This window comes from Sphaeramia orbicularis, chromosome 24 (assembly GCF_902148855.1).
Source record: "Sphaeramia orbicularis chromosome 24, fSphaOr1.1, whole genome shotgun sequence".
NCBI classification, from domain to species: Eukaryota; Metazoa; Chordata; class Actinopteri; order Kurtiformes; family Apogonidae; genus Sphaeramia; species Sphaeramia orbicularis.
In genome coordinates this window covers 34,909,168-34,925,529 of record NC_043979.1, presented here as the reverse complement: position 1 = coordinate 34,925,529, position 16,362 = coordinate 34,909,168, and the positions used below count along the sequence as shown (strand labels likewise).

Sequence of the window (16,362 nt, the reverse complement as noted above, 5' to 3'; positions counted from 1 at the left end):
CAAAACTCGGAGCTAAAATCCTTACATTTTTCTGAAATCAACTTGCTGTGTATGTGGAACCAGAACTAACATGATGTGGAAATCCTTGACTCTTCTCAGTCTTATCAGTGCTATCTCAGTGTTATTTTTGCATATTTCACAAATTCATCCCACATGGTCGAGTTGGACTGTTTGGCGGACCAGTTTTGGCTCGCAGGCCGCATGTCTGACACCCCTGAAACATAAGATCCAGTCATTAAAATGTAATTCCCCTAAATGTGAATGCAGGTTTTCAGGAGCTCAAATAAACCAGTGCATTCTGGGCCTAAATTAAAAATTGTAGACTAGAAGCAGCACTTTAAAATCTATTCTGGAAGCCGGTGTGTGGATTTTACACCTTCAGTGTTGTGCTCTGTTTCTTTGTTACTTACTATTCTACATGAGCTGGAGGTTTAACTCTTTGATCTCCCATCTCGCAGTAAACTGTTTCACGCCCGACCTGTCACTCAGACTGACGTGTACCGCGCCGACGCCAAGGAAATACCAAGGATATTCCAGGTAATGTGACAATAAAACATGAATAAAACATTTAGTTTATTTTCAACAGTGTCGCCTCGCCTCATCCCACTTCGCTGTTCTTTCCAGATCCTGTACGACAACGAGGGCGAGAGTAAACGCGAGCAGGAGGTGGTAGTGGAGCCGGCGCCGTACAGCGATCGCCCGTCCTACATCAACCACAAGGGCCACGAGTTTATCCTCACCCTGTATCACTTCCCCTCCAGCTGTGAGGCCTGCACCCGCCCCCTGTGGCACGTCTTCAAACCCCCGCCCGCTCTGGAGTGCCGCCGCTGCCACGTCAAGTGCCACAAAGATCACATGGACAAGAAAGAGGATGTTATCGTGCCTTGCAAGGGTCAGTATATAATGGAAGCTATTACTGAAACTGTCAGCGTTCGCAATTCAGCCTCTAATACTTATAAATATTACATGTCAGCGCAGTAGAACAAAAAAAAAAAAAAAGAAATGCCATGTAGTATTAAAAGGTATTACACCAGGAGTGTCAAACTCATTTTAGTTTAGGGGCCATATTCAGCTAAATTTGATCTGCAGTGGGCCGGACCAGTAAAATCATAACAGAATAACCTATAAATAATGACAACTCCACATTTTTGTCTTTGTTTTAGTGTAAAAAAAACATTAAATTATGAAAATACTTGCTTTTATAAACTATCCAAAAAAAAAAAAAAAAAAAAAACCCTGAAAAAACTGAAATTTAAATTAAAAAACATAAGAAAATTTAGTGCAATTTTAACAATATTCAGCCTCCACTTCTCATTAGTCCATGTGCATTCTGGATCAGATCTACAAAGACACTAAACACTGAGGAACAGGCAGAAAAGAGTTGAAACTGGGCTGAATTTAATACAGACATTTCAGGTTCATATTTGTTCAGGTTATTCACAGTATAGTGTTACAGGAAAGTTTGGAAATGTAAATATTTTCATGATTTAATGTTATTTTTTGCAATAAAACAAAGAAAAAAAATTAAGTTGTTAATTCCAGATTTTTTTTGCTTAATTGAAGATTTTTTTAACTTAATTGAAGAATTTTTTTGGCTCAATTCAAGATTTTTTCCTTAATTCAAGCTAAATTTTTTTTTTTTTTTTTTTGCTTAATTCAATTCATGACTGTGGAATTTTTGCACTTGGCAACTACTACTACTGGCCCTCCAGGACCGCAGTTTGACCCCCCTGCAATAGACAAACCCATGTTTAGTACCACACGACTGTGGCAGTAGCCATTAACAACTTTTATACTAGTCACCCATCATGGGACTAAGAAACAATTTCCTTTCCTTTTATTTCTTTTATTTAAAAGCCCCACAGACAGACTTCAGCTGATTCAGAACTCTGCAGCTAGGTTATTAACCAAAACCAAGAAGAGAGAGCACATTACTCCAGTGTTGGTTTCCCTGCACTGGTTACCGGTAACCTACAGAATTGATTTTAAGATACTACTCCTCACGTATAAAGCTCTAAATGAAACCGGACCAAGTTACATTGCAAACTCACTGATCAATTATGTACAAACTAGAACACTGAGGTCATCAAACGCAGGGTTACTAGCGACTCCCAGAAATATTACAAAGAAAATGGGGGACGCAGCCTTTACTAACTATGCACCAAAGTTATGGAATACAATTCCAAAAGACATTAGAGAAGCCAGTTCACTGAATATATTTAAAACCAAATTAAAAACATTTTTATTCTCATTAGCCTTTGAAAGGAGATAAAAATGGGGTCACAATTCAGGAACCAGGAATGTGCGGTTTTTATTTTTCTTTTATTTTATTGTATTTCTGTTTTTATTTTTTATTTTATTGTATTTCAAATTTCATCTTATTTCTTGCACTTCTAAAATTCTATGCATAATCAATTATTTTAATGTGCGCTGCTTTTATTTTTATTTTTATTTTATTGTATTTATCTCAAATTTCATCTTATTTCTTGCACTTCAAAAATTCTATGCATGATCAAATATTTTAATGTGCGCTGTTTTTATATTTATTTTTATTTTATTGTATTTCTCTCAAATTTCATTTTATTTCTTGATGTATAATCAAATCTTAATGTATTTTAATATTGTATTTTTTCAATCAATGTGAAGCACTTTGGGCTACAATTTCTGTATGAAAGGTGCTATACAAATAAAGTTTATTATTATTATTATTATTATTATTTCCTCTCCTCCTCTCTCCTTTTCCCTCCTCCCCCTCCCCTCCCTATTTCTAATCTCTTTTCATCCGTGTCCCTCCACAGTGAATTATGACATGTCTACTGCCAAAGAGCTGCTTCTGCTGGCCAACTCTCCGGAGGAGCAGCAGCGTTGGGTCAGTCACCTCCTCAAACGCATCCCCAGGAAACACCCGACCATGAGCCCTCCTTCTGCAGCACAACCCCAGTCCACTCCTGAACTACCGCCTCGCTCCTCTCCTGGACTCTCCCCACGAGCTTCCCCCAGGAACTCCCCCCGCATGTCCCACCGCGGAGCCATCAAGATCCAGCCCAGTAGACAGCAGCAGCCGTCAGGGAAGCCGAGGTGAGCGAAAATGGATTCTAACCATCTGTATGCACCTCTGTAGTTGATTGTAATCATTGCAATGGTGTTGTCTATTTAACCATTTAAGGGCTGCAACTACTACTGTTGATTATATTGTCAATTATTCAAGTAATTGTTTGGCCAATAAAATGTCACAAAATGGTGAAAATCCCAATATGACATTCTCAAATGTGTTGTTTGATTAAAACCCAAAGATATTCACTTTACTGTCACAGAGAATGAAAGCAGCCAGAAAATATTCACCTTTAAGAATCTGGAATCTGAGAATTTTACCTTTTATCTTATCAGTTAGTAAAAAAAAATTATCAATTAATTGTGTAATGTATAAGAAATCCATTAATCATTGCAGCTCCATATTATTTACATCGGGGGTGTCATTCATACATTCAGCCCAATTAAATCTAAAGTGGGCCGGACCGGAAAATAATAGCATGATAGCCAATAAATAATGAAAACTCCAAACTGTTTTAGTGCAAAAAAACCCCCAAACATTCAATTATGCCAATATTTACATTTACAAACTATCCAAACAAAAAGGATGTGTATAACCTGAAAAAAATGAAATTTGTTAAAAAATATAAGTACAGTTTTATCAATATTATGCCTCGACTTATCATTTATACATATGCATTACAGATCAGATCTACATATGCACAAAACACTTAGTAACAGGCCGAAAATAGTTAAAATTGCGCTTAATTTTCTTTAGACATTTCAGGTTGTTCATATTTGTTCAGGTTATTCACATTTTATTATTAAAGGATAGTTTGTAAATGTAAATATTTTCATAATTTCATGTTTTTTGTTGTAAATCAAGGAGAAAAAGTTGGTGTTGTGATTATTTATAGGTTATTATGATATTATTTTTGAGTTTGATGCCCTAACTTGCACTTTGTAAATTCATCCTGCGGGCCGGATTGGAACCTTTGGTCCCTGGGCCGCATGTTTGACACCTGTGATTTACATTGTCACACACTGTGGCTGATGTGATACCGTTTTTCCAGTATGTATTAAAAGCTAAAAAACATGAATAATAGTATAAACAAATCACTATCTCACCAAAACTGTTCTGTGACTTTGAACGTTTCATGACAACAAACATAATTGGATTTATATTTGGATTTAAGGGAAGTGCTGCAGAGGGAATCAAAGAAATATACTTATTAGTTGTTATTTTTTTTCCATTTCACCACAAATGTGTTTCACTCTTGGACTGATAGGGTATCTTATTGTAGAAAAAAACACATCTGCAACAAATTAAGAGACAAATGGTTGTAGTGTTTATGGTGTTGTGTGTGAGTTAAATGAATCTTTTTTTATTTAGATATTTTAATTTTTCCACAAAACAGAACATTCTCTGATATAAGACCCTAAAAATTAAGGCACAAGTAAACAGAATATAGTAGAAATACCATAAAGAGAAATAATAAGGAAAATACATATTTGTTTTTACCAAAGAAAATTACAGCAGTACAATATCATTCATAGAGAAACATAACAATCTTATTATAATAGCTCCCATTCCTTCATCAGTCACCCAAATACTGAGTAATACAGTTCCATTCGCTCCATAGTGTAGACCTTTTTCAGTCTTTGTACCCACTGAGTTATAGTCAGTGGTTTTGGATCCTTCCAGTTGACAGTTATCATTTTTTTAGCGATCAATAAAAGTATCCGTAACATGTGTCTTTGATCTGAACTAAACATCTCCTTAGGTATAAACTCCCAGTAGGAATATCAATGGGTCTAATAGGGAGTTGACTTGTAAGATTTGGTCTGTTTCCTCCTCTTTTTGTTTGTGAATATGTCAGATATTAGTGTTTCATGGAATACACTGACTTTAAATGCATCACGAGTCTTGGTTTTCACCGCTGTTGGCTGCTTTATGCCATTTCTGAAGCAAAATATAAGTAATTTGACTTGGTTTGACAGCTTACAACCACCCATCTCTATTTTCATTATATTTTATAGGTTTTCAATGCGGTTCAGGTCTAAAAATTGGTTGCACTGGAAAAAATCTACATCTTACCGAAGTGTATTTTTCTCATTTCTAGTCCAAATATCTTATCACACTTAAAATAAGACATAATCACCTAAAGAGTAACTTTTCAGTGAGATATAAGCAACTATTTTTAGACAATAGATCTTGAAAATTTTATTTCAAGAAATCTTACCAATAGAATTTTCACTTGTTCCATTTTTTTTTTTTTTTTTTTTTACTTGAATTAAGCAAATAAATCATGAGTTAAGCAAAAAAAATCTGCCAATGGAACAAGTGAAAATTATCTTTGTTAAATTTCTTGAAATAAGATTTTCAAGATCTATTGTCTAAAAATAAATTCTTATATCTCACTTAAAAGCTACTCTTTAGGTGATTTTGTCTTGTTTTAAGTGTGATGACATATTTTGACTAGAAATGAGAAAAATACACTTGGTAAGATTTGGATTTATGCAGTGTTATTTTTGCAAGATATTTTTTGCTTAATTCAAGCAAAAAAAATGGAACAAGTGAATATTATCTTGTATCTCACAGTAGATATTGGAAAATCTTATTTCAAGAAATCTTACCAAGATAATACTCACTTGTTCCATTTTTTTGCTTGAATTAAGCAAAAAAAAATCTTGAATTATGCAAAAAAAAAAAAAAAAAATCTACCAGTGGAACAAGTGAAAATTCTCTTGGTAAGATTTCTTGAAATAAGATCTATTGTCTAAAATAAGTTCTTATACCTCACTGAAAAGCTACTCTTTAGGTGATTTTGTCTTATATTAAGTGTGATGACATATTTTGACTAGAAATGAGAAAAATACACTTGGTAAGATTTGGATTTTTGCAGTGAATGCATCACGAGTCTTGATCTGTACCGCTGTTGGCTGCTTTATGCCACTTCTGAAGCAAAATACAAGTGGTTTGACTTGATTTAACACTTTACAACCACTCATCTTTATTTTCATTATATTTTATAGGTTTTCAATGCGGTTCAGGTCTGAAAATTGGTTGCACTGAAAAAAATCTACATTTTACCAACTGTATGTTTCTCATTTCTAGTCCAAATATCTCATCACACTTAAAATAAGACATAATCATATAAAGAGTAACTTTTCAGTGAGATATAAGAACTTACTTTTAGACAATAGATCTTATTTCAAGAAATCTTACCATGACAATTTTTACTTGTTCCACTGGTAGATTTTTTTTTTTTTGCATAATTCAAGATTTTTTTTTTTTGCTTAATTCAAGCAAAAAAAAATGGAACAAGTGAATATTATCTTGTATCTCACAGTAGATATTGAAAATCTTATTTCAAGAAATCTTACCAAGATAATATTCACTTGTTCAATTTTTTTTGCTTGAATTGAGCAAAAAAAAATTCTTGAATTATGCACAAAAAAAAATTTACCAGTGGAACAAGTGAAAATTCTCTTGGTAAGATTTCTTGAAATAAGATCTATTGTCTAAAAATAAGTTCTTATACCTCACTGAAAAGCTACTCTTTAGGTGATTTTGTCTTATTTTAAGTGTGATGACATATTTTGACTAGAAATGAGAAAAATACACTTGGTAAGATTTAGATTTTTGCAGTGAATGCATCACAAGTCTTGATCTCCACCACTGTTGGCTGCTTTATGCCACTTCTGAAGCAAAATACAAGTGGTTTGACTTGGTTTGACACTTTACAACCACTCATCTCTATTTTCATTATATTTTATAGGTTTTCAATGCGGTTCAGGTCTGAAAATTCGTTGCAATGAAAAAAAATCTACATCTTACCAAGTGTATTTTTCTCATTTCTAGTCCAAATATCTCATCACACTTAAAATAAGACATAATCACCTAAAGAGTAACTTTTCAGTGAGATATAAGAACTTATTTTTAGACAATAGATATTGAAAATCTTATTTCAAGAAATCTTACCAAGATAATATTCACTTGTTCCATTTTTTTTTTGCTTGAATTAAGCAAAAAAATTCTTGAATTATGCAAAAAAAAAAAAAAAAAAAATCTACCGGTGGAACAAGTGAAAATTCTCTTGGTAAGATTTCTTGAAATAAGATCTATTGTCTAAAAATAAGTTCTTATATCTCACTTAAAAGCTACTCTTTAGGTGATTTTGTCTTATTTTAAGTGTGATGAGATATTTTGACTAGAAATGAGAAAAATACACTTGGTAAGATTTGGATTTTTGCAGTGAATGCATTACGAGTCTTGATCTCTACCGCTGTTGGCTGCTTTATGCCACTTCTGACGCAAAATACAAGTGGTTTGACTTGGTTTGACACTTTACAACCACTCATCTCTATTTTCAATGTGGTTCAGGTCTGAAAATTTGGTTGTGAGCTGCAATTTATATGAAAATATAATTGATTTTAATGTAGCTTTCATCAAAAATGAGCTTAAAATGACAAGAATGGGCTTCATTAATGTAACAATCCTGTCCAGTTTACAGAGGATTAAGTCTGTGGCTGACACAGGATGCCTTGTTTAAGCTTCTGTAATTATTCGCTGAATGCCAAATGCTGCTGTAATGCTCCATCAAGGCCCCCCCATGCAGCATCAGTAGTTACCTAATTGAGTAGAAAATAGCACAGAACCATTATGGTAGCGACTAATTGTTAACTCTGATTGACTAAGACACTCAGTAGTTCAAGTTTGCTCTCTGGGCTGTATAACCTAAGTGGCTCTCATCCCCCCCCCCCCAGCACTGGCCCTATGCTCCGTATCATCCTCCACTGACCCTTGACCTCTTCATCTCTGACCTCACTTTTCTAACGTCTCTCATGCTGGGAGGCTGTAAGTAGCAGAGCTGTGTGTGTATCTGTCCGCCTGCTCCGCCGCTGTTCGCTCTGACTTAACCCCCCCTCATCCCAAAGCTGCAGTGTAAGCACTAGTGATGTGACGCTCACGAACGAATCGAATCTTTTGAGCGGCTCTTTGAAATGAACGATGGGAACCGAGTCTTTGTAAAGAGCTGTTCTTTTTTTTAAGGAGGGAGTGTCCGATTCCCTGTCAGTTTAGTGTACTGTAACATACTGTTCTTGTTCTGAGAATTGCACTATAGTTCAGGTATTTAAGTAATTTTTTTATTTTTATTTTTATTTAACCTTTATTTAACCAGGAAAAGGATCCCATTGAGATTAAGAACCTCTTTTTCAAGGGAGTCCTGGACAGCATGAAACACAACACATACAGGGTGGGGAAGCAAAATTTACAATGAACATTTAGTTGTTTTTTCTCAGCAGGCACTACGTCAATTGTTTTGAAACCAAACATATACTGATGTCATAATCATACCTAACACTATTATCCATACCGTTTCAGAAACTTTTGCCCATATAAGTAATCAGGAAAGCAAACGTCAAAGAGTGTGTGATTTGCTGAATGCACTCGTCACACCAAAGGAGATTTCAAAAATAGTTGGAGTGTCCATAAACACTGTTTATAATGGAAAGAAGAGAATGACTATGAGCAAAACTATTACGAGAAAGTCTGGAAGATACTATTAAAGAAGAATGGGAGAAGTTGTCACCCGAATATTTGAGGAACACTTGCGCAAGTTTCAGGAAGCGTGTGAAGGCAGTTATTGAGAAAGGAGGACACATAGAATAAAAACATTTTCTATTATGTCAATTTTCTCGTGGCAAATAAATTCTCATGACTTTCAATAAACTAATTGGTCATACACTGTCTTTCAATCCCTGCCTCAAAATATTGTAAATTTTGCTTCCCCACCTTGTAGTTACAACATACAATTACCCCATACAGTTACAACAAACAATAATTTACAGGACAATTAGACCTATGAAAAACACAACAATTGCAGTGATTAATCACTGTTGTGTTTTGTGCAGTTTTTCCGTATGTTTGCACACATTCATCGTTCTTGTTTTGAGGAGAATAAAATGTTATTTCATAAGAAAATGTTTTATTTTCTTCTTCATTTTTAGGCTACAGACTAGTCCACATAATGTACCGTGATGTTTTTTGGTCAAATTCCAGCATTTGCCTAATGTCACCTCTCATATCATGTATTTAGCTCACACATTTTAACTAACTATTCTTTTTTACGGTAAGATAATATTTACTGCCGCGCCAATTAAACACCTTTAAAATGGAATGTTAATCATCACATGTAGTCTATTTTGTCATTAAAACATTGGTGTTTCAAAATAATGCAAAAAACATAAAAGAGCCAGTCTTTTGAACGGCTCTTTTCAGTGAACGGCTCCTGATCGATCGGCTCCCTTCAAAGAGCCAAAAGTCCCATCACTAGTAAGCACTATCTAACAAACACCCGTACGCCGCCCCCTGCTGACGGTGGCGGGAAATACCTGGACTCGTTCACGAAGATTCCCCTCATACTTACCGTTTCAGATTGCTTGAGTTTGGCCTGAAAGACTGGAGTTGGTCGATGGATGATGTCGATAATGATGATGATGATATGTTCTTCTGAGGAAGTGGGAAAAACAGGGGGGACGGAGGGTAACTGTACCTCTGCATGAGTCACATTTGTGTGCAGTTCGAAGCATGTGGAGTGATTTACAGTTATAGTGCACATCCTAGTTTAACCCTTTCATGCGTACTGGTCACTACAGTGGACAGCTATTCTACAGCTGTTGTCTTGTATATTCATGGATTTTGTTGTTCTTTTAGTTGTTTTGTTTTTGTAGTTTTTTGGTTTTTGTTTTTACAAGTCGTTTGACTTGGTTTGACGGCTTACAACCACCCATCACTATTTTCATTGTATAGGTTGTCAGTGTGGTTCAGCTCTGAAAATTGTTTACACTGGAAAAAATCCAAATCTTTCCAAGTGTATTTTTCTCATTTCTAGTCCAAATATCTCATCACACTTAAAATAAGACATAGTCACCTAAAGAGTAACTTTTCACTGAGATATAAGAACTTATTTTTAGACAATAGATCTTGAAAATCTTATTTCAAGAAATCTTACCAAGATAATATTCACTTGTTCAATTTTTTTAGCTTGAATTAAGCAAAAAAAAAAAATCTTGAATTAAGCAAAAAAAAAAATCTGCCAATAGAACAAGTGAAAATTATCTTAGTAAGATTTCTTGAAATGAGATTTTCAAGATCTATTGTCCAAAAATAAGTTGTTATATCTCACTGAAAAGTTCCTCTTTAGATGATTGTCTTATTTTAAGTTTGTGATTTTTTGACTAGAAATGAGAAAAATACACTTGGTAAGATTTAGATTTTTGCAGTGAACGCATCACAAGTCTTGATCTCCACCGCTGTTGGCTGCTTTATGCCACTTATGAAGCACATATCTTTATTAAAGTTTTAAGACACTACATATCTTTTCTGACATGAATTGGTAACATTATGTAGATCTCTCCTGAGTATAAACCCCCCAGAATCACAAGCCCTCCCCATAGTTTTTGTCATGAAAAATTTATGACCGCAGGTGGGAGACATCTTTGGTCCCTTTGACGCTCTTCCTCACTGTACTCTGGCATGTTGAATTTATGTCTCTGTACTCCCTAATCTATGTAGTGGAGCTTCTTCCAGTAAATACACACAAAGTCAAGTCAAAGTCGGAGATCGAGCAGAATTGGAGCCGCATAAAGTGTTTATTCATGTATAAAATAAACACTGAGCAACTGACTTTTTCGCCCCGGGAGACCATTTTTAGATTATCAGAAGTAGGTTGGGTTTAGCTACAAATAGGGATGGGAATCGAGAACCGGTTCTTTTTGAGAACCGGCTCCCAGTAGCTCGATTCCTTGGAATCATTTGCCTGCCGCTTAACGATTCTGCTTATCGATTCCGCCTTCGTTGCACGTGCGCGATGACGTCACGCATACGCTTCATTGTTTTGGTCAGAACGTAGCGAACATGGTGTTGAGGCAGAAACGGTCTAAAAAGATGACACCAGGTCCACTTGTAACACATGCTAAGCTTCCACGTCTTCAAAAGGGTGGAATCCCTCCGATCTGCTCAAACATTTGTCCACAGCATGTGAATCATTTACAGGAATGTCATGTGTTTGATACACTGCTTAGCGATGCTTGTGAATGTAGCGGCAGAGAGAACGCCGGGCCCAGTTCTGTTCTGGTGCGGGCAACAAATGTCGTAACTCGTCAAATACAAGTTTCCGAAGGTAGGGGAAAGGAAATGAGGTGCACAACAACAGGAGACAAGCTGAGCCAAGTCAAACTGGTTCCACGTAGTAGAAATGTGGCAATAGAGGAATTAGTAACGTGTCTTTAGTTTCACTCTCACTGCATGCCGCCGCCCCCCCCACTCCCCCGAACCGGGCCCAGCGTCATCTGTTATTATTATTTGTACATACTGTATATGTTATATTTTGTGTGCAGAGATGGAAATATAAAAGACAGTTAATGCAAACTCACCTGTTTGTACTCTTTTATTCCCTCACCCAATGGGAATCGATAAGAGAATCGATAAGGAATCGGATCGATAAGCAATATCGATAATGGAATCGGAATCATTAAATTCTTAACAATTCCCATCTCTAGCTACAAACCATACCCATTTTTTATCATAATTTGAACATTAATCTAGTCACATCGGAAACCCCCTTTTTTAGCTTGTCTCTGATAGGGTACGGTTTTCTCTGTGTCTGTCAGGATTGGTCAGAGAATATACATATGCAGCTGATTCCTAGTATTAATTTATCATATATTAATATTAAACTTTTTCCCAGGAAATGTAAATTATTTCCCAGAATGTCCAAAATTTTCCCTCACGTGTACTTCTCTTGGACACCGCGTTCGCCGAAACTTTCCATGAGCTCACATGCTCTTTCTGCCCGCCCCATTTTGTAACTTTCCACAATTTCACATGTTCGTTCTTTTGGGGGTCTCCCAGGAAAAAAAAGTCAGTTACTCTGGTACAATCCACACATTACGCTAAGAGTAACTTCTGGCATGCAAATGAATACAGGTTAACTACTTTTTGAACACAGGGTAAATACTTTTGAATACAAATTGAATGCTTTTGATTAAAATACTGATTTTTTGATACCACATTTTCACACAATTTATCAGTAAATACATGTTTCTGTGCATCAAAAATTAAACCTGTAGTGTCCAGCTGAGTGGACATTTTTGCAACTTCATGAAAAATAGATTGATACGATTTTTTTTTTTTGTTCATTATTATTTTTTAATGTATTTTTGATTTTTTTAAAAATTATTTTTATTTTATTTATTTTTCAGAAGAAAATTTTCAATCACATTGTTTTTTCATGCCTAAAGAGGAATAAAAACACTCAGGAAAAAAATTTTGATTAATGTTCTCATAATTCGTGCATGAAAGGGTTAAGACTGAACATATTTTATTTATGCAAATGCACAGACGAAGATTATTCCAGTGTCTGCCTGCATTTTTATGCTTATTTCACTTATGTATTGTGTGGTAGCTTCCTTCCTTGTTTAATATGTGTGGATTTTGTGTGGGTGTACCTTTGAAGTCCTGCCATTCTGTTGGTAGCATCTCAGGTTTTCACATTTTTTTCTCTCTCTCCCTCCCTCTCTTTCTCTCTTCACAGTTAACCCTGGCTGATCAAAGATGTGTTTTTCATCTTTGTGAATTAATGACCGTGGTCTGGACAAATAAAGTGCCTACATGTGTTATTTGTTCAGGGAAGAAGACTGAAGTACAATTTCACCAAAAAAATAAAAAGAATGAAAGGAAAAAAAACACTAATCATGGACATTCAGAAACATTCACACAAACCGGCTGTTGTCATGAGAACTGAGACTATTTTCGTCATTTAAACAAGAGGAATAAGAGCACAGTCTTTATGATGCAGTGAGACTTCATCACAAGCAAAAGTCCAGTAACCGCTCATTTTGTAATTAGCATCCTGGACATTTTCTGCAGTGATTCACATGGATTTCTGTTTGTGAAGTGTTTAACGTGTGTGTGTGTGTGTGTACATTTGTATATGGGATTAAGCTGTCTGTCTGTGTTTCGTAGCACAGAATGTTTAGCTCATAGTATGTTTTATTTTTATGGATACAAAATATAATTGCAGCACATTATGCGATATATGCTTTTCCTGTAGACGTATGAAAGCAGTTTGAATGGATGATTTTACATGGTTTTCTGGGTCTTGTTTCATGACACAAAGCATAAAATAACCTGCTACAAAATAATGTGAACCCAAACGATGTACTTTCCTCTCTTGCCATTCATGACAAATTCAAATAAACTCTGTTTTCCCTCATTTTGATAATAGGTTTTTCTTTTTTATATATAAATATATATAAAATCTCATGTGCGCCTTCAACAATTTAAGATGACACATTGTAAATAAGAAAAAATAACACCTTAGGCTTAATAAATCATCATGTTCTATGACATTTTATTTAAGAAGAACAGAATTCAGACTGTGTTTATTGTCAAAAGTAAGGGAAGTAATGGGACTATGAAATAAAGTCATGGAAAAATGATGAATAATGTTTTGTAAGGCAGTCTTTGTGTATTCAGGGACAGAAGTGAATTTTCCATACCCATATTTTTCCACCCATATTTCCCAAAATAATATGAGATCTTAACTTTTGCATGTATATAGACCAGTGTTTTTCAACCTTGGGGTCGGGACCCCACGTGGGGTTGCCTGGAATTCAAATGGGGGTGGCCTGAAATTTCTAGTAATTTACAAAAAAAAAAAAAAATACGAATAAAAAAATATATGGTGAGTTGAGAGACAATCACAATACATAAAAGACAGTTATGAGTAGGGGTGTAAGAAAATATCGGTTCTGCAATATATCGCGATATTTCATTTCACAATACTGTATCGATATTAAAAAGTACTGTATCGATATTTTTAGGTATTTATTCAAATGCAGATTTTGTGGAGGTTCATTTTTGTTTTTCTTTTTTGTTTATATCTTATTTGTTATTATTTAACAGTCTTTTATTAAACAATATTAGTTCCTTTGTTGGGATTGAACTAAAATAATACGAACTAATAGAATAAGAACATTTGAACAGGATCTTTATCTGTAATATCTGTAAAACATAATTTCAGTTTGAACACAGGCACATTTTGTGATATAGCATCAGATCCTGTTGTGATCAAATAAAAATGTGTTTAGTATTTGTTCATATTTCTGGTGTAATTCAGTTCTTCAAGGAAATAATCATTTTAAAAAAGAAACAAACAAAAAGTATCATGATATATCGGGATATATCGTATCATGATCCTAGTATTGTGATTTGTATCGTATCTCCAGATTCTTGCCAATACACAGCCCTAGTTATGAGACAGACAGATAAGGTGTGTGTGTGTGTGTGTGTGTGTGTGTGTGTGTGTGTGTGTGTGTGTGTGTGGGTGTGTGGGTGTGTGGGTGGGTGGCGGGGCGGGGGGCATTGCCTTGATTCTCCTGAAATTAGCAGAAATGTGTAAAACTGTTTACGCATGGACTCGTTCCAAGTTCCCGTTCCTGTTATGTCTAAATTGCAAATTCTGAAACTTAGAGCTGCCAAAGTTAAGTTGCACCACAAAAAGGCAATGTTTATACCTTTTTTTTAAAAAATTTATTAATGCCTTATATTTTTGATACTTACAAGAAATAATAAGTTGAAAGTCCTTAAATTTTATTTATTTTTATTTGTGTTTGCAATTGCCTCTCTGGAAATGTTTCTAGTTAAGAAAATACATTTTGTTGCGTATGCACAATATGAATGTAACAAATAAAACTGTTAATTATCAAAAAACAAAAAATAGGACCAATGGCCCTGTAGCTTACCGGCCAAATGAAAAGCTTTGGGAAATGTATCCAGATGCCATTTATTATCACCCAGTTATGTGTATTTATTATATTACAGAAATAGCCCATGTTTTGGTCATATTCCAATCAGATCTGTAAAAAATTCAAATTCCATTTGGATATCATTGATACTGATTTATTGGATCAATCCACTTCCTATCTGTTATAATGGGGAAATTTTTCAAAGTGGCACCAAATCCAGAATCAGATCCAGATGGAAATAATTTCAATGCCTTGTGTTGACATCATCATACAGAAGCTGTATACCAAGTTTGAAGTCTATCAGAACTGGAGTTTGGGAGAAAAAGACGATTAAAATTTTTTCCCCATAACAGCCCATGTTAAATTTTCCATAAGTTCCCGGATCCAGAAGAAGATCCTGATCAGCATGTGGACATTATGTTTTGGTCATCTCCCCATCAGGGCTGGACTGTAGAAATTTACACTGGATATCATTTATATTTACTGAGTTATTGAATCGATCCACTTCCTATCTCTTATAATGGGGAAATTTTTCAAAGTGGCACCAAATCCAGAATCAGATCCAGATCCAAATAATTTCACTATCTTTTGTTGACATCATCATAAAGAAGGTGTATACCAAGTTTGAAGTTGATTGGAATTGTAGTTTCAGAGAAGAAGACGATTGAAATTTTTGTAAGGAACGACAGATGACGATGCCGCATGACGATAATAGCTAATAATAATAATAATAATAATAATAATAATAACAACAAAAAGGAAACCAATTGGTCCTTCATTATTAAGTGAAATACCTTATTTCCTCTTGCGTATTTATAATTGCTCTTTAACCAAGCAAAAATAGGTTTTATCCGATTACTCGATTAATCGCAGGAATTTTCATTAGAATACTCGAATACTAAAATATTCAATAGCTGCAGCCCTAATTCATAGTTTGAGTTCTTGTTTGTTCAGTATTAATTTACAGTCTTGTAAATCCAAGTTGGACTGACAGTACATATCCTGACCAAGGAAAATAAAATTCTCCCTTTGTGCAGTAATCTACACCTGACTTTTCTACCTCCGTCCATAATAATATACATTATATAGACTAAATGTTGTCTAAAATGAATGTTTACTTGCAACATAGTATAGCAAACTATTAGATGATCCAAAACAAATTAATTTTAGCAAAAAAATGACATGATAAAATGGGGTCACGGGGCCAAAAAAGGTTGCGAACCACTGATACAGATGTTTTATTAGACTATCACAAGTTAAACAGTAGCAATCAGAACAGTAAGAGCTATATAAAGTCATTGTATGTTGTGGTTTATAAGAAAAATACAGGAATACTGTGCGGATCAGAGGTGTTACATTTCACTACAGTGTATTTTAAGAGACATTTGAACTATACCAGAATAGGTCTGTCTCTATCTTGCGAGTGCATGTGCAGTGAGTGGGCTTGACTGGAATAAATCTTTCAGAACAGCCTTAAGCCAACTGGCACTCATTATACATAATGTAATGCTTCAT

The 16,362-nt window shown here is 34.9% G+C and overlaps 1 protein-coding gene across 2 annotated transcripts in view; it reads left to right on the top strand.

Annotated features, from left to right (window-relative positions):
- The window catches only part of LOC115415158 (rho-associated protein kinase 2-like), a 119,701-nt gene extending 106,388 nt beyond the window's left edge, over positions 1–13,313 (top strand). The window contains exons 29-33 of one of the 2 annotated variants that reach the window (XM_030128632.1): positions 459–537; positions 625–892; positions 2,799–3,078; positions 9,473–9,580; positions 12,633–13,313. In XM_030128632.1, coding sequence (XP_029984492.1) covers positions 459–537; positions 625–892; positions 2,799–3,078; positions 9,473–9,551 — 706 coding nt within the window. In that variant the 3' untranslated portion in view covers positions 9,552–9,580; positions 12,633–13,313. The remainder of the gene's footprint in view (positions 1–458; positions 538–624; positions 893–2,798; positions 3,079–9,472; positions 9,581–12,632) is intronic. The other variant, XM_030128633.1, reaches the window with a different exon arrangement.
- Positions 13,314–16,362: the final 3,049 nt, after the last annotated feature.